Raw genomic sequence first — 19,446 nt, 5'->3', positions numbered from 1 at the left:
ACATAAATGAGTTGCATTGTGTTTTTTAAATAGCTATCTTATAACACAGTTACAAAGTATTCATAAACAGTTACAATTTACACAAGCGTCAACAAATCAGCTTTTACAAAATATATAAAAATATATTCTAGTGGTGCATGAAAACATGACTGAAATTCAATTGATGACATTAACAATATAATTGAATGTATTCGATGGATGGTTGTAGCAAGCTGTACTGGGTTTTTTAATCCAGTACAGTATATTTTTAAGTACAGCTCAATTGTGTGCAACTTTTATGTAAAATACAAATAACAATGTAATTTTTATGTTCAGTTTTGTTTTATTTTCCTATCATGTGCTAAAATTCAAACCTATATTTTGTCACACCTATTCGACACAAAGCCACAAGCTCATCACATTTGTGGGAAAATGTCACTCTGGGCTTGTTTGCCTTTATTATTCAAAGGCAACCTGCAAATCATCATGTCAATCATTAGGAGACTATGCCAGCTGAATTAACTCTACTATTAACGCCGGGCACATTATTTTGATGCCCTCTCCACAATAAGCCAACGCCGTGCACAGCGTGCATGAAATGGTCCGCATATTTCTCCCTGAAGGGCTCTGTCGCCATGTGGTGAGCTAATCAGGTCTTCTTGTCTCCAGCCAAAGCCACACAGAGGCACCACAACAAAGGAGGGCCTAATGGCCCCCAATTTCCCGCATTAGTGCCCATTTAATGGCTGACCTGCCCTCTCGTTAGGCGGCGCGGCATGGGAGCGTGCACACACATACACGCGCACACGTCCACAAAGCCTCGGGCCCACTTCCACCCCACTCAGAGTGGCATAATCGTCCTGCCTGTGATCAGCGGTGCAACCTCTTGCTGATTAATCGCACCTTTTTTGTGTACAATAGCGTCAAGGTGTGACAGGTTAAAGCAGGCCAAGAGTCTCTGTCTTGCCCATCCGCTTTTTCGTCCACCGGGGGTGATGAATTCCGCCATGAAGCGTGTGCGGCCTCATCATGGGAAGGAGTAGAAGGACTTTGTCACTGTACTTTAGTGGAATGGAGGGGGATGCGGGGGGGTGGATCTGCCTCGGTGCCTTCAGTGGGTGATATTAAGATGAGTCAAATTTAAGATGGAAGTGGCAGCTGATGTCTGTGCCACTCACCTCCAAGGTGGTCGAATGTTACCGATTTGAACCAATTGTTCTCCCACATTGAAGTGAAAGATTCTTCAAACAACCTACAACATTCTTTAACATTCCTCTTCCTACTAAGTGACAGAAATCTCCGCATTCAAAAATTCCAGAGCAACCCGTTGAATTCAGTTAACTGACCTTATTTCGGTGAAAGTCATATACTTTGTCTTCTACCTGAATATTCACCAAAGCGTCTTTAACTTCTCCCAACAGTTATTTTCTATTTTCTGAGGAACTTTTACTCAAGTATCCCCTTTCAGGTAATTTATAATGCGTCGAAGGGGAAAGCGACAGCGAAAGCACAACCCCCCCCACCATCCCACCCCACCCCCATACGGCGGAGGCTCGGCTGGAGGGCGTTGCGCGTATGGCGGCTATGCCATAAAAATGCCATGGCTGGAGGATGACACTGGCAGCTCCCATTCAGGACGGCGGCCCCCTCGAGGCTGAATAAAGATTCTTCAGCACCCATCGGGTCCCCCCAGCGAACAATGGCCTGCAGAGAGCAGCTGTCTTAATAGCGTGAGGACTGACAGCTTTGACGGCACCCGAAGCCGGAGACAACGCTCCGCTGTGTGATAACATAATACGAGCTAATCGGGTCGGACAGCCGGCGAACGCGTCGTGTACGTTTCCACGTGAGGCTGAGCCCGCGAGTGCTTTGGCAGACGTCGTGACACCTTGATGCTCAGGAACCCGATGTGAGAAAACGGATGTCGCCGCATCACGGAGAATCCTTCCTAAGTGGATTTGCCGTTCCCGTGGCAGGAGAGAGCAAGAACCACTGCTCCTTTACAGGAGAGCACTCGGCTGCTTATTGAGTGCCTGATCTGCTAATCACAGCGGGGATCATTGCAGGCTTCCTCCTTGTGGAATAGTGTAGTCACTTCTGCCGCTTCCTCCACTCTAATTGTTTGACATCCAGCCATTAGCTCACCCTGTCACCTCTGTGCTCCACCTCTACAAAACGCACGAGCAAAACAGACAAGCGAGACATCGATCCAAATCTCTAAATCACCTCCAGTCTGTTTACGCTCTGGGTTTGGTTTCCACGACACAAGCGGATCATAGTGTTGTGGGTTCAAATATCTCCTGGCAGGTCCTCTAAATGCGTCTCTTGGCCCCAGAGGGCTTGTCGGGGATGGGCCGATGCTGTCACCGGGAGACGGTGAGATGGCCTCATTCACACACTTCATTAACGGTGATTCACGCTAATCCCAGAGGCCGGGCCAATCAAATCCGCCACTGGTCCCGGATCCTTGACAAAAGATTTTTGGAAGTCTTGACACTTGACGGGGTAGAATGGATGCTGGTATTTTGGCATGCCAACCCAGCAAACAATTGGTCCAAGACTGCAGACTGTGTTCGCTTGAAATTTCGATATTCGAAACCTTCTCGCATTCCCAATGGCGTATTAATTTCGCCATCTTTTTTCGATCCCTGGAGCCGATTCCAGTTGACTTGAAGCGGGAGGCTGGATACACCCTGGACTGTTTGCTACCCAACCACTGGACACGGTCACCAAATAACCATCCATGCTCACATTGACGCCTATGGACAGTTTCTTTGGAATCCAACCCCCTTCAAATAACCTGCAATGTATGATTTAAAACCAGAGTGAGGTACTTTGTGGAGATTTTCCAAATCATTCAAGTCACCCACATCCATAACGCAGACTTATTCTTGGTTGTTTAACATGGAAAACATGCTTGTGAATTTTCTTATTCGTCCAGGTCATTCATTTCATTCTCAGGGCATTGACTCGATACTTCAGCTGGACTGTTCTGATTGTCTTAGAAGACGTTTCGCCTCTCCTCTGAGCAGTCTTCATCAGTTCATGCAACAAGGCTTTGCTTACTCCTGCACCCGTTCAGCATCTTTGAGGGCAACCAGAACGGTACAGTTGCGCTCGCTTCAATGCGCCGAGAACCAAAAGACTTGGATGCATGAAGATACTCCCCAGCATGAGAATCTCCAGGATTTTCTGTCCTACTGGAGGCTAAGCCCAAAGTGATATCATCTCACCTGAAAACCTAAGAACTCACATTACCTAATATCAGAATTCAGAATTGATTCAGAAAAAGCGTAAGCCACCAGCAAGGTTTGACAGTCGCATTTTTTGCTACCTATGGAGATCAGATTAATGTAGATCCCTTGGAAAGAAGGAAAGGGAAGACACTTCATTGTCGTCAGAATACCTTCTTTGTTTTTATTCTTTACCTACAGGAAGTGAGGGTGTCCTCAGGGAAGGTGACACTCCCCACTGTACTTTGGGAAATGCTTCCATGTTGGGCTGAGGCATCCTTGAGGATAAACAGAGGAGTCTGGAATGAGGGATGAGCTGGGAATTGGACAAACTCCTGTCTGCTGCATTCAAGGTTTCCACTCCCTGATAAAATAGACTTTGGACAAAGCATCTCGTACGCGTGATATATTACGACACATGTGGACTTCTGAAAGATACCCAAATCTCTTCATTAGCTTTGCTTGCTTTCTTTGTTCGTCATTGGGGCGAGTGGGAAGGTCTTCTTGGAATCCTTTTTTTTTTCTATAAAAATGAATCGTATGCACCCAGATGAAAGTGAAAGTATTTCAACTCTTTCATGCACCCTGTAACCTGATAACATGAGAAGCTGTCCACTGTAGTAACCCCTGTCCCTGAAAGGGTTAAAGGTCACCAACCTAACTCCCTAAAACTAAGTAGTGCCCACTGGGCACCAGTTTCAACATTTTATGCAAAATTGAGTAAACCTGTCACTCTTCATTCATTTAGACAACCGAGACTTCTTCGTTCAGATCATATTTCTCAGCTTCTGAAATAACCCAGGACCTACCTTAGGGCACAGTTCCCCTCAGTGGTACAATTCAGTTGGACTCAGGTCACAACATTGAATTCTGATCCAGCTTTTTGAAATGAAATGCAAAAGTCCTGTCCCGCTTTGAGCAAGAGATAGCAGTTATTTTGATACCAGGAAAGACCCCCCTTACCCCCCCCCCCCCCCCAAAAAAGGTACCAAAACTCAAGTTTTAGTTGACTGTATCATATTTTCTCATTTCCACCAGGGGCCAGTTGGGCCTTCCCCACTGAAGATGTCACTTGAGAGTGGTACCTTGGCAACTGAGCCGAGTCGCTCTGTAAATCTTTGTGAAGCGGCGTTCTTTGAAATGGAACGGAAGAGAAATAAATCCGACTGATTAATGTTCTAATGATTTGAAATTCCACCAGCTGGCTCGCACCGCGACCTTAGCTGACAGCTGATTTCAACGGGCTGGACAGAAAGTTCTACTTGCACTCAGGTGCGATAAGAGCTTTGCCCAGTTCTCCAAGACAAATCTGTTCCCGCAATGATGAATCATATTTTACAATCTTATTTCATGGAGTAAGAGCTAATCTGAGGGTGTGTGTGTGTGTGAGCTGTACATTGTTGAATGTTTGCCACAAAGTCAAGCTTATGTAGAGATGGGTAGGCGTGAGCAGGAAGCTGCCACAGGGGCCATAAATCTCAAACACTTTCTGCTGCGACGCATTTATCGCTTTTACTTTTCCCCCTTTCATATTGTTCTCGAATCTGACTTATAACCCCCCTCCCCCCCGAATTCCTCAGCATTCATCGCTTTACGAAAGAAAAGCCATCGGTCCGAGAGGAGAGAAACCCTTCTAGGTTCCTTGGCAGGACGCAGCTGGTTTGCCTTCATATGGATTGTTTCTGACACTGATGGAGCGGAGAGATTTTGGCTCCACAATAATACTTAGTCCATTTCTCTTCGCCCAGTAACATTTTAACAATTGCCAGCAAAAATCAAGGCACACAGTGTACGACCTCTGCTCACTGCGCAAGGTTGGAACAGTAGCCCTTCGTCGAAATAGTAGGAGACTGTCGTATTTTCCGTCCCCCATAACGCGATGTGACACTTGCAACTCGCACAGGAAGGATACAGTCGAGGAAGGAAAATGAAAACCCCTCTGATTTGGGGAAACCCAAAACCTCATTGTGATTTAGTCATCGCAAGATGGCAATTAGTGAAAGGGCGCCTGCTCTTTGCCAGAGTCAACAAACGGCTTCAGCACGAGGGAGGAAATGTAGAGTTTTGCAATAATGTAGATTTGTCACGCCAGTAAATGCTCAAATAGCTTCATTTCTATATTTACTTTGGTGGCGGCAAAATTCCAAATGTTATTTTAACCGACTTTTATTGTTTTTGGGTTTTGTTTTGGGTTTTTTTTGTTTTTTGCCAAATAGAATGATGAATTTCCCCTAAAGCAAGCCAGGCTAGGTTCCAGCCTCACCCAGGAACCTGGATGGACGAATTGATTTTTAAATATGTGAGGTACCCACAAAATAAATACCGTATTTCCTAAAATAGCGCACTGACAACAGTACTGTCCTTCAAGTAGAAGCCTCCTTTCTTTCAATCAAGGAGCACACGTGCAGTGTCACTCCCTCAATTTGTACCATTTGTGCCATGATATGCAAACATGCACTGTGCAATAACTGCATATTTGGACTTGGAAGTGTGGGGTCTTGTCTGTTCCTACGCAGTATAAAAAAAATTATATTATGTGATATGTCATTCTTTAACAATGATTTGTGTCCAGTGTTGATACATCCATACATTTGTCTAATTAAAGGTTTTCTCTATCATCCAGAACACCCGCACTCCATCAGCAGTTAAGAAATGAATGCACACGGTATAATTGAATTAATGCATTTGTTTATAAAAAGTAATCAACTCGTCGGACATTAGGTTTTTTTTTTAACGCATGTTTTAGACCCATATTGGCTTGTGTGTCACTTATACTGTATCACGAAACACAGCTGTAGACATCTTAAAAGCAGTGATTCCATAATTGCCGCTTCCAATTGAATTTGTCTTAGAATTAAAAACAAAACCAATTTAATTTTACATTTTTTTTAAAAACAGCTTATAGTATCCATAGGTTAATAAAAATGTCAAAAGTTGAAAATACGTTCAATAACTGTGAGCAGCGTTATCAGGCAGTGAATAGGAAGTGACTATGTAAAATCAACCTGCACATATTTTCAATAGTGGCCAAAAACATTTTCAGCATTTCTTAAATAGGCCACTGAAACATATGATCAGAAAAAAAATGCATTGACATACTGACACTTATTTTTCACCTCCATTGCTTCATACATTTCTATCCGACATGCTGCACGTTGTTGTCTCTGTGAAATATGAAAATCGAGAATATTGCAGCAAGGGGTGTCATTTTCGAGGAGGGCATCGCCCACTGGCCACTGTTATTCTTTTCCTTCTTTCTTTGTTTGCCATCGCTCCAGTCAATTTTTTTTCTGACTTTCTGACTTTGTTATTGGCGCTCTGGGTTCATTTCATTTCCCGCACACTGCATTGGAAACCTTGCGCAGAAACCTGATATTGTCTGTCTAGTTTAAAACTACAACTGTTCAACAAAAAACCCATAACCTAGACTTTCTTACAAGTACAGCCAAAATGATTCAGTTTGGCCTCATTTTACTTGAAGTTAATTGCGGATTGTTGAATGTGTGCGTTGCACGGCCAGCTACTGGCTTGACATCGTACCTTTGAGTGTGTGTCAATTGCATCAGCATTGGTGGGTTGTTAAGCCACCATGGTGGAATAAGAGGGCAATATCCCACCATGGGCGGTATCAGAACAATAACAGAAGCCAGAATGTCAGAAAGCCCACCTGGTAGATTTCTGTTGGAGAACGACAGAGATCTCATCCCCACATCCATCTCGCAGGCAATTCAACAGAGCCAGAGCCAAGTTTCTGCCTCGTTTTCGACACTCCCTGCTCACCCCCTCCATTTTGGTAATGAATCTTCACCATCATCTCATAACACAAATATTACCTTGAATGACTCAATTTCCTTATAATTTCCTTATCGGCCCCCCTATATAATTAGGTTTCCTTTGTTTGCTTTGTCATCCTCCGCCGTGGACCCTATTAGCCTGTTATTACAAGCAGGGAGGGAACTCATCTGGGAAATTTCAATTTAAATCACACATAACCCCGCGCACACGCAGAAGCACTACGGCGAGTTATTTAAATTACGCTCGGTGGTAGCACGCTGAGTCAAGTGCCTCTCTTTCGTCGCTACGTCTCCCCCACCCTGCCTCACTTTCCCTCTCTTCTCGGCCCGTCTCCCCACCAGCCCTATGCAGAAGCTCAATCAGCTGAAGCCAGCAATTTGTAAACTCCTATGTTGCTCTCTGTTGGACACTGAGCCTAATTAATAGTCTCTTTTGTGCCGAAAGTGGAAGGGGGGGTGGGGGGGGGGGGCGTGCGGAGGCTTTGGGTCGGGGAGAGATAATGAAAAGGGAAAGAGTTGGGAAAAGGAAGACGCCTTCCTTCTATGCTCGAGAGCGTCTTTCACACAGATTCCATGTACGTGCTGCGTCCTATTCGCCGGTGCCAGGCAGGATGATTTCACATAGTTAAGTGTTCTGATGCTACCATCCAAAATTAACGGTTTGCTTTTGTAAGTGTAGCTCCTGTGGGCAAGATATCCTCTGAGGTTTTATTTGGTTTTAGAATCGGATGGCGGTCGCTCTCAAATGCATTCCTGGACTGTATCAAGCCCACGGACCGTAGGTTGCGCATCATTTGCCATGCGCCTTCATTACCGAGCTAAAAAAAGCAAAGAAAGAGAGGGACAAAGACAGCCTGAGTGGGAGGGGGTTTGCAACCCTGAGGACCTCCCACTCCTTCACCCCCACCATGTGTGTTATCTGTGCGAGCTAATGAGTGATGGATTAACCTGTGCTCACCCCTAGCAAATTGAAATGACCTTGCAAACTTTCGCCTCCAACCCCCCAAAAAAACAAAAACAAAATCTTCCATTCCACTTCAGCCAAACTGATGCAACAATGTTCATATCCATGCATAGTGTGCACCGCTGAAGATGACTGCAGTGCATCCGGTGCTGACCTCTGCTGTCTGAGATCTCTTTGTGCAAGCGTAACAACGGCAACAATGAAAAGCAAACGAGGTGAAAGCATATTCCATGGATGACACACAAACACCAGCAAGACTGGAAGGCACCCATGACGAGTGGAGTTAAAAAGCCCCTCATGACCTGATGACACACACACACACACACGCATGCACGCACCCACACACGTACACAACCCAAGCCGTGACTTATATGGGAAAGACAAAGGCATTGGTCATAAATTAGCCTGAGCTATTCACCATCACACACAAGGAATTCCAGTGACTGTTTTTTTTCCAGTCAGCTTGTTTGACGCGAAATGAAAGTTTGATATGTCGCAGGTACATTTGTTTTATGCTCTATTTGTGTATGTGTGTGTTCTTGTATTTCTGATGCTCACAGTCAGCAAAGCGTTTTTTCGAGATACGAGCTGTGATTTGGCCAAAGTTTTGCTCCGACTTGCGAGCAAAAATGTTTCATACGAACGCTATATGGTGGAAGTGAACTCAAATCAACTCAATTAATAACAAGCAGATGTTTAGCAATTCGTAAACATTTTTTCTTTCTTGCCGCTGCTATTTTATGTTTAACTAAACATAAAACAAACCATAACACATTGTGTATTTAAAAAACCGAACAATTTACCTTTAGATAAGTTATTTTACCTTCATGTTAACAATGCAAAAAGACACAGATGGGCTAAGAAATAGCATCAGTTCCATGATGCCGTTACGCTTTAAGTGAGATATTTGAGCCCAAAAGATGGAGCAGCACATGTAGACAGATGATAAAACAATGTTCACGGGCAAATATTTGTTATTCTCTGCAACAAATGACTAATATTGCTGCTAAGGAGTTCTAACATTTCTCGTCTCCATGCATAACCTTGTGTCTGTATCAAACTTCCCCCAGCTGCCTATGGTGTTCACACCAGGAGGGGGAGCACTGTCAATTGAATTCAAGCGAAAAATGGGGTCAAAGTTTCATTCTTTATATTCCATTGAATTATGTCATTCATTTATGTTTTTATTAAATACAATATTAGAGAGTGTTACTCTTTTTGTTTCGTTTCGTAACACACGTTAAAAACATTTGACACGTTAATTTGATGTGAGTGTGATATGGTTACACGAACCCAAAGAGAAAACGTTTCCAGCATGTCTCCGTGTGTTCTTGCCTGTCTTTTAAAATGACAAGAAGAGCGTTAAGCTAAAGCAACAGTGAGCTGTCGCTCATATGTGCTCCCGCCGCCGCCGCCGACACCGTCTGTAACTCCATCAGGCTATTAATCACACGTCGCCACGTGCAGCAGCAGCCCTGTGGGCCTTGATGAGCTTTCGCTCACATTTGGTGGTCCTGTCAGCGACTGTTGCCAGGTAGATGTTAGACAGCAGCTCTGACCTTGCATGAAATTCTTTATTTATTTACACACACACACACACACACACACACATATATATATATATATATATATATATATATATATATATATATATATATATGTGGTATTTTGGACTGGTACCAGGGCAGAGACAGGCATATATTCTTTATCACTGCATGAAATGAGCTGACTGATTTCAAACCCTTCTGAGTGTGTGTCTCCAGTATTATACTGCCCCCAAGTGGCTTTGGCTTGCACACCAGAAAGACCAGCACAATGTCCAATAGAATTGAAACACACAATGTGGCAAAAACGTTTTATATCTGGCGATTGAATTTTGTCAGTACTATATGTTTCATGAAGATTTTCCGAAGCAAACCGGTTTTCGTTCCACCCTTAACTCATTCACTCCCAAAGACGTTTTTAAACGTCTTTTCAGACATGGTCTAGAATTAGCTGGTACTGAATGAGTTAACCACCACCAATATGTCTCTCTTTTTGAAGCGCTTTTGATGGAGACTGTTTCAATTCCAATTTGCCCATCCCTAATTGTAATGCAGCCATCATGTTTAGTATCACATTCAGACTGTGCTTCAAGATGTGACAACGTAATGGTTGCTAACCACCTCAGAGACTCAATCCCAACAGTGACGTCATGATATTGCCGCGCTTATTATGTGACCAATGTTTCCATATGTTTAAAGCAACTCCCCGTCCTGCATCTCAATGCGATAAAGTATTAGTCAGCATTTTTACTTTTTCAAGCAACAACAATGTGGGACTGCGGTAGAGTTAAAAAAATATGGAAAAATAAAAATATATAACACAAGACAGAAGATAAACAGCTTCACTTTTGAGGCAAGGATGCGCTTCATCTCACCCACAAGCCTGAGTATGAGTGCTTTCGAAAATGGACTGTTAGCACACCACTCATGTCATGTTAGCACTCATATCTCTGCTAAGATTCTTGTTCAGATTGAAACGATTCAAGGCGTTATAACACAAGGTTTGTAAGTGGTGAACAAGTACATTCATTGGCTTCTTGAGGTACTCACCATGTGTTTGTGACCAAGCACAATTATTAGCCTCGTATTCATCACGGTTTCTTTGAAGTTAACTCTGGAGGAAAAAGCCCTCCTCTATTTTAGCTTTAAATGTGGCCATTCTGTCCATTCATGCCAGCCAAGGTCCCTAATGGAGATAATGAGTGAAAGTTACTTGTGAGTGTTAAGTGTGACCACATCGACTTGTTTTCTGGCGCTTTGAATTGATTACACACAAATGCTTGGCACTCCCGCAGTCATTTTGTGCCAAATCACAGGATGCGCGCATCACCCGCCAAACCACCTCGTTCAGCCAATTTATTCATGACGCATGTTTAACGATATAATTTCAAAAGAGCAGTGTGTGCGTGTATGTGTGTATGTGCCTTGTGTCCGTGAAACACCTTGGATGTCACAGCTTGCAACAATTAGGCTAGTTTACTTGTTTGGGTATTTGTGCACGTCAGAAATGTCATAACACACAGACAGCTTATATGAGAAAAATATGTAATGACAAAAGATGCATGTAAAATATCCGCCCTACAGTGATCATGATGCCATTTTTGTGATTGATACTGGCTGAGATACTGAACAAAATGTATTTTTTTAATTATTAAAAATGTAGAAAAACCCAAACATTGCATGGAACCTCTAAATTCAAACGCATGAAATGTGGTACAATTTGGACTATATGCGTCACACAAATATGCCTCCAAAGTTAAACAAAATTTGGAACTCTTATTTGCCAAACCACATAAGTATGTCAAATGAAAAACAATCTGCCAATATTCACACGTATGTGTTCTTTCTTTTCTACTAATTTCGTACACAAATTAGTTTTGCCAAGCTAATGTAAAACGGAAATGGCATGTAGCGGAATATAGCCTAGCATAGGACGAATGGCTAGCATGACAACGAGCCATTTCCTGTTCCTTCTTCACAATGTGTCAACAAAGCGTCTCATGAATGACAATGTCGATCAAGCTTGAACCTTAATGTCTTTCGAAATGCAGACTATTGCAACAGTTTTATGTCAAGAAGACTGGAAACAGAGCCAAAGAAGAGAGCAATTATCCTCGGCATCTTCCAAAGGTGAAATGACCTCATTGTAAAAACGTGTCTTTACAAAAACAAAACTTGGGTTAGAACATTGCTCTGGCCTTCGTAAACGTTGAGTTCAAGCGCGGACACAAGGAGACAAGTGGAAGTGGGAACATGCCAAGAGCCGACACGGAACATGCCTCCTTCAGTGGCCGCATGGCTCCCGACCAAACTGTTTCCCAACAACAAGAGCAAGGGTCCATTGCTGAAACACACAAACACACACACACGCGGACACACAGAATCACACTTTGACTTCTGCACCGCATTGTGTGTTATAGGTAAACACTTAAAAAAAATTTTAAGGAGGATGTAAAATGGAAAACTGGCTTTTTAATGTTTGTATACAAGCAGTTGCTTGGCTGCCCAATGAAGTGTGAAATTAAACACCTCTAGAAAATTCTTTACCGGTCGGAAAAAAAAAATGTTGGTTTCTAAAAAGGCCTGTGGGAGAGCCATTTTGTACTTGTGTTATACAAGGGGGGCTAATTTACAGAACAGCCAAAGACTGACATAGCTGCACCCCTGATCATCATGATAATGACATCCGTACTTGCAATTGACGCAGCAGTTTAAAGGTCCCTCTCAAACAGGTTAATTTCAGCAACACAAAAAATAGGGGGTGTAAAGTGTAATACAGATTTTGATCCCTGGGGTATTTTGATGAAACCCTGTCAAAGACACGTTTCCAAGACACCAGGAAACTGTTTAAAATTGTGAAGAAAACTCACAATACGTCTCCTTTCATCTCAAAGGCAACATTGAATTGAATAGATGTTCGAGTTGGCGGAGTTCAATGTGTTTTTTTTGTTTTGGGCGGGGGTGACTTTTTGGACCAATCTTTAACATTTGTCAATAGCGATGAGAAGCTTTAAAAAGATGGAGTAATAATATATGAACATAAATTAAGCTCAAAGCTTTTGTTCTCTGCACTGTATACAACATTAACTTAGTCCTCCTCTTCAAAGCGTTGCTCACTCAGATTGATCCTCTGTACAAAACTGCCATTGAATCAAAACCCAATTGCTTCTGGAACGAGCGTCCTGACAAGCGAAGAGCAGCTCCAAAATTCCTGCTGGTGAGAGCGCCTGCCAACACGCTGACATTAATTGCTTCAAGATTCTGCAGACATCCACAAAAGCAACCATTTGTAACATGCATCGCTTTTATTTCATGCTAAATGATTTTGATCACGCAACTTTGCAGTTCTCAATCATCAGTCGTTTTTTTAAGCTGTTTTAGCCAAATGCCAAAATACAGTCTGTTTTCTTTTTGTTTGTTTTAATGAGAAACTGATGAAAAATATACGCATACAATTCTAAGGTTAAACGCAAGCCATTGTGAGCCGTTGGTCAGCTACCAATTTGCTTGGATTTTGAGGCAATTATTTCCGAAGGAAATCATAAAAATTGTTTAATATTATCCACTCCACGAACAAATTTTCCCCGTCATGAAAGCTTTAAATAAGTCGATTCAAATTAGCATATACAAGTACAGAAGCACGGAACTGCCAAGGTGGCGTGAACATTTTTCACTGTCAAATACGAGTTGAACGTATTTGCCAGTTACGAACGGACATATTTGCATGTTGGAACATGGCATAGTAGACTATCGAAACCAGGGGTGCCCAAACTTTTTGGATCGAAGATCTACTTTTCGATCAACTAACCTCACGGGATCTACCCTTACTGGCGCGCGCAGGCACACACACACAAATTTAAGATTTACCTGCTTTATTTTATTTTTTAAATATTTTTTAGTGAAAATGAGACTGATAAGATGATTAGTGTGCAGTGTATATTAACACAAAAAATATATTACAAACATGTACAAAGACACACAAATGGTTGTTTGTTTTTTTTCTTCTCGACACTCCTCGGATCTACTTGGGACCTGCCTTAGATCTACCGGTAGATCAGGATCTAGCTAATGGGCACCCCTGATCTAAACTTTCTGTTTGGGGTCAATCAGAGGCTCTTTCAAAGATGGCAGGTGTTGAGTTTTGCACATGAGTTCAAATTCGATTGGTGAACGCAGTCATATGTTTCTGAGTGATTAATTTTGAACTTCCACTATCCCAGAAAAAAAAAATCACTGATATCCAGTTGAGTTTTACTGCTTATATTGGAGGTCAAATTGAAATGATTTATCTTGGCTTCATTTGAATTGGGGTGTGTACACTTTTTAAATCCACTGCAGCTCCCAACAAGGGGAAAACATCCTTCCTCTGTCCGCTCTTATCTGTGTTTACGACTCCTTTTATAAACCGATGCTATTTTCCGTTCAGACGATCAGCTCGGCCTTTGCAGCGTCTGTTTTATCTCCCCCCGCAGCTGACGGAAAGACGAACCGTGAGCCAGCAACGTTGCTGGCGCGGTATCGCATCAACTGCGGTGTAGCAAAAAGAGACCGAAACAAACAGACCAACAGGAACGATCAGGAGGCTTTTTACGCTGTCAACATTAGCATTTATATGAACGTGAGGCAATTTGAGAGACGCCCGTTATGCGGCTTTCTGCTAATTCTGCTGGGGAAATGATTAGAACGGTCGAGCCAAAGAAAGCAGCTGTTGGCATCGTGGAGCTCCGACGTACTGTGTGAATCAAGTAAGCCTTGACACACCGCTTTTAATCAATGATTAAACCCAGCGGTTCTCAAACTTTGTACACATCAAGTGCCACAACAATTTGAAAATGATTTGGCTTTCAAAGTACGACCATCACGACGAACATTAAAATGCAGTAGTGTAGTTGATAGGCGTAAGTATTCATTAAAAACAAATGTGTGTGTGTTTTATATATATATATGTGTGTGTGTGTGTGTGTGTGTGTGTGTGTGTGCTCACAGATTCAATAACCCAAATGGTAAAAAAAAAAAAAAAAGAAGAGAGGTGATGGTTGCGTGGGGGGGGGATGAGGTTGGTGCATGAGGGTCCTTCATGATCCTTATGGATGTAATCAGTAAAGTGCACTCGAAATAAAGAGGCGCTGACACATCTTCCACCCGCCCCTCGTAGCTTGTTTATTTGGGGGATGGTGAATGGTGTCCTCGTGTATTACAGGAACAGAATTTGAAGAGTTTGAAATGTATCGTGAAAAGAAAACTGAATGACTTGACGAGTGGCACAACGGTAGAGTGGTTAGCACGTCCACCTCACAGGTCAGAGGTTTGTGGATTTGTGTCTGGGCTTCAAGTGTGGTGTTTTCACGTTCTCCTGCTACCCCGAAAATTAAAAAATAATGCAGGGTGTACACCATCAATCCAAATATGGAAACATTTTGTTCAATTTTGTGCTTTGTGCAGTATCAGCGTGCCCTTGAGCAAGACTCTCAACCCCAAAATAGTCAATGTGCATCTTGTTTTATTTTCATTTCAAAATGAAGCAACTGTTCTTTTTATTACTGGCGAATCTATAACTGTTCCGGGAGTCTCCTGTAGATTAGACACTGAGATTTTTGTAAGGCCGGAAAACATCCAGAAATGCGTAAAATTACTTTTTTTTTTCATACTTCCAATTAAAAATAGATCACTTCTGCAGTTGCTAAACGCACAAATATGTGTTAATGTCGTCGAACAGTCCTCATGAGGATGAAATGATTATCTTATCTTTTTATCTATTTATCTATTTATTATCTTTCAAATGACTATAGATACTGTATTAAATTTGACTTTTACCTTTGCACATGTATCACTATGTATTTGAAAAAGCATGCGCTGACCTCGAGAGTCAAACCCATTGTCGAGTTTAAGTTAAAACACTTTGTGATGATGGAGCAGCATGTTCACGGTGGATATCTGTGAGCTTTCGCAAAGGCCACAGTCAACAAACGGAAAGCTCTGAAACACCTGCCATGTGTCAACGTGGCCGGCAACTGTCAAACAATATTTACTCACTTCAACTTTTTTTTTTCTGCAGAGTGCAGCACAAATAGTTAAATACAGCAGTTGTTGGTTTGGGGGAAATAGGCGGTTCATTACAAACAACCACAGTCGTTATTGTTATTATTTTGTTATAAATGTATCAGGCTGAGTTGCACATATATAAGAACTGCAATTGAATGGATGTAAGAAATGAAGCAGATGAATGACATTGGAATATGAGAATGGTGAGCTCTTGTCAATAATTGCTAGCAATGACCTTTTTTCATTCCCCTGGTAAAACATTCAACAATCAAATACAAAGCTGAAGTTAGTAATATTTTAATCCTCTAGAACATTCTGGAGACGAATGTAATTTTTCTAATTATTCTTTTGATTATTATTGTTGTACCCGCATGTGGTTCTATTGTAAAGGATTGATTACGAATAGAATTCTCTTTGTTTTGTAATTGTCAATGTACTCAAGCCATCACGAAGTATCACTACAAAAGCACTTTCGTAGTTAGCCTGCATCAAATTCAATTCAATTACGCTTTTGTGTTGCGTGCTTTACGGATTCAAAACGAGGTTCAATATTCATGATAATATCAAAAATCACAGGCTCCGGGATCCTCACAATCGTAAACAGCATAAGTGTTAACGGTATGAAAAATAGAGCGATGAGGAGACCAGCAAAATAATAAACTGCACTCATTAAAATATTAATACAGTGGTATTTTTTTCAGAACGGAATAATAATCATGATTTTCATGGTCCTATTACGGTATGCATTGGACTATACTAGACCAGCAGTGCCGAAATCCAGTCCTTGGATTTCGATGTTTCGCTCCTCCATCACATCTGATTCAAACGAAGGCAGATGTAACAAACTTACATAACAGTCCAAAGTTGGGTCAAATTGACCCAAGTAGTGGGTCCGACCTATTCTTTTCACCAGCATGTTTAAGGTGCATGGAGACCTTTTCATCATCGTCCCAATGAACATTCATGTAATATGGGAAACCTGTAGAACTATGTCGAATGTATAAACGATTACGACTATGACTATACCCCTTTATCTATAGTGGAACTAATCATCATCCTCATCGTTATCATCAATTAGAGTTGAGTTGAGGCCGGCGAACGAGTGAAATCAAGTTGCCATTTACAGAGAGAAAGAGCGGCAGAGGGGAGAAAAAGGGCACGCACTCACCGACGCACTCGTTGGCCTCCCGGGCCGTGGCCCTCTGCCACGGCCGGTCGTAGTGGAAGGGCTTGCACCTGTCACACTCCGGGCCGGCGGCGTTGTGCTTGCACTCGCACACCAGCTCGCCGTCGCGGTCCTTGACGCAGCGCGACGCGTGGCCGTTGCACTTGCAGCGGCCGCCCACCTGCAGGTCGGACACGGCGTAGAAGTACGAGTCCCGCGCCAGCTCCGAGTCGTCCTCGTTCTCGTCGCCGAACGTGTGCAGCCGGCCGAAGGTGACGCGGATGTCGGTGGCCGTCACCCAGTCCTGCAGCACGGGCGAGTTGTCGAAGTCGTGCGCCGAGGGCCGGCCGTCCAGCGTGCTGAAGGCGATCAGACCTCCGTTCAGCGGGAACATGTCCGTGTGCGAGTCGGTGCAGATGGCCTCCTGCTCGTTCTGCTTAGTGATGGCGGCCCGATTGGGCTTGTTGTACATCTTGCGGCACTGGCTCGAGTAGAACTGGAAGGGCACCCACGTCTTGCCGTAGTCCATGGACTTGGAGATCACCATGGACTCGGGTCTCGGCGAGCAGAACTGGAGGCTGACGTAGGTCACCTCGAACTTCTTGCCCAGGGAGAGCGTGAGCGTTACGTTCTGCGGGTACTGGACGAAGTTCTCCGACTGCCAGCACGTCAGGTTGTGCGGGTTGTTTAGGTCGGTGAGGTACGCCGGGGGACGGTTCCGCTTGGGGTCCGCCGCGTCGCACGTGTGGCAGCTTCGGCTCCTCTCGTCCGCCTTGTCCGCCGAGCTGAGCACGCAGTAGCGGCTCGCGCTCCGGTGGCCGCAGGTGCTGGACACCTTCACCTCCTTGCCGAACGCCGAGTTGACGAAGTCCGGGATGCAGCGGCGCGGGGTACCGTGCTCGTCGTAGCACGGGTCCGGGGCCGAGGTTTGAGCGGAGAAGAGAGCCGAGCCCCCGCCGCCCGCGCCGTAGCCGCCCGCGGTGCTCCGCAGAGAGGCGGCCAGCAGCACGGCGAGCGCAGCGTCCAGAGCCCGGAACATGTTCGGTGAGTGTCGGGTCCGAAAGTGTCGGTACTGCTGCTGCTGGAGGAGGAGGAGGAGGAGGAGGAGGACAGGAGGAGGGAGGGAGAGGGGGAGGGAGAGAGAGAGAGAGAGAGAGAGAGAGAGAGAGAGAGAGAGAGAGAAACGCAAGGAGAGAGGCAACGAGAGAAAGTTTGTTGGGAGAGGGCTGCACTTGCACCAAGTCTTTATTGATGATCTGCTGATTCCAACAGTGAGTTTTCCCTCCTTTCATTATATTTGTGATTACTTCAGACAATTATTCTTAATGTACAACCGAGAAAATGACGGATTCGTCTTTGGTCATGAGACACTGTAAAATAACGAATGCTCTTTGGTTTTGTCATGGAGTGAAAACGTGTGATTAGTTTTGGTCATGAGTATTCATAAATGATTTTCTTTGTAAAGAAGAGATTTCAAATGAATTTATTGTATATAATTCGGATTTTTTTGTCATCAAAATTGTGTTTTATTTAATATTTTTTGTCTGTTGGCATTACAAAATAAACGTCTTTTTCTCTGATGGAAAATATTTTATCTTGCTCTTTTGTCATGGAGGCACTTTTTGGGATGATACAGTTCTTATTTTATTTCCAGAGAGTATCTCACACGGGCGGCCAGTGGTTAGCGCGTCGACCCCACAGTGCAGAGGTTCCGGGTTCAATTCCAGCTCCGGCCTCCCTGTGTGGAGTTTGCATGTTCTCCCCGGGCCCGCGTGGGTTTTCTACGGGTACTCCGGTTTCCTCCCACATTCCAAAAACATGCATGGCAGGCTGATTGAACACTCAAAAATTGTCCCTAGGTGTGAGTGTGAGCGCAGATGGTTGTTCGTCTCTGTGTGCCCTGCGATTGGCTGGCAACCGGTTCAGGGTGTCCCCCGCCTACTGCCCAAAATCGGCTGGGATAGGCTCCAGAACCCCCCGCGACCCTTGTGAGGATTAAGCGGGTCAGAAAATGGATGGATGGATATATCACACATTAAAAACCATGCACATAAAATACAGCAAATGCAAAGTCAGCAGCCTTAGTGCGGGGGTAAGATGGCTTGTGCGTGAAGTGCCGCGTAGCTTGCCGGAGACCTTTTGCTTATCGCTGTAGGAGAAGCAGCAGCGACATCTCGTGGCCAATTGGTCAAATAACAGGACGAGACTGCTATCGATCCGTCTATTCGTCTTGTGTGTCTAATCGTTTCATTTTATTTATAGTGACTAATAATGCGGCATTTTTGTGAACAGACGTTTCATGCATTCAGTAGCAGGATGACTGTTACCCGGCCTGTTGTCATTGTTGAGCGCGTGTTTCAAAGAAGGGGAATTCATAATCGCACGATGCTGTGGGAAATGCAAATGAGCTGCAAAGGAGGAGGATGCTGGGGCCGGGGTGCAGGGGGAAGTAAAGGTCACAGTCGTTTCCCGAGAGAAGGCAGGAAGCTGCACCGAGCAAATGAGGAATCCGCCCAGGGGCCGTTTTATTAGGCACACCTGTTGCAATCTCGTACATTGTGTGTGTTAGTAACAGTGCTGAAGATGTCAAAAAACGATTTTCTAAAGTTGTGACGTCATTTGAAATTTTGAACTGACCTTAATGTTGAAAGATGATCGTTTAATTGTACATTTTTACACAGTTATTTTTTTAAACTTTTTTTTATTATAAATTATTATTATTTAA

General features: G+C 43.7%; 1 protein-coding gene across 2 annotated transcripts in view; it reads right to left on the bottom strand.

Annotated features, from left to right (window-relative positions):
- ntn1a (netrin 1a) overlaps positions 1-17,848 on the bottom strand; it is a 44,912-nt gene extending 27,064 nt beyond the window's left edge. Inside the window, exon 1 of one of the 2 annotated variants that reach the window (XM_052084099.1) lies at positions 16,725-17,848. In XM_052084099.1, coding sequence (XP_051940059.1) covers positions 16,725-17,760 — 1,036 coding nt within the window. In that variant the 5' untranslated portion in view covers positions 17,761-17,848. The remainder of the gene's footprint in view (positions 1-16,724) is intronic. The other variant, XM_052084098.1, reaches the window with a different exon arrangement.
- Positions 17,849-19,446: the final 1,598 nt, after the last annotated feature.

The sequence above is a fragment of the Hippocampus zosterae genome, chromosome 13, assembly GCF_025434085.1.
Source record: "Hippocampus zosterae strain Florida chromosome 13, ASM2543408v3, whole genome shotgun sequence".
Classification (NCBI taxonomy): domain Eukaryota; kingdom Metazoa; phylum Chordata; class Actinopteri; order Syngnathiformes; family Syngnathidae; genus Hippocampus; species Hippocampus zosterae.
Note: the sequence above shows the minus strand (reverse complement) of the source record. Positions and strands in the feature narration are given on the sequence as shown.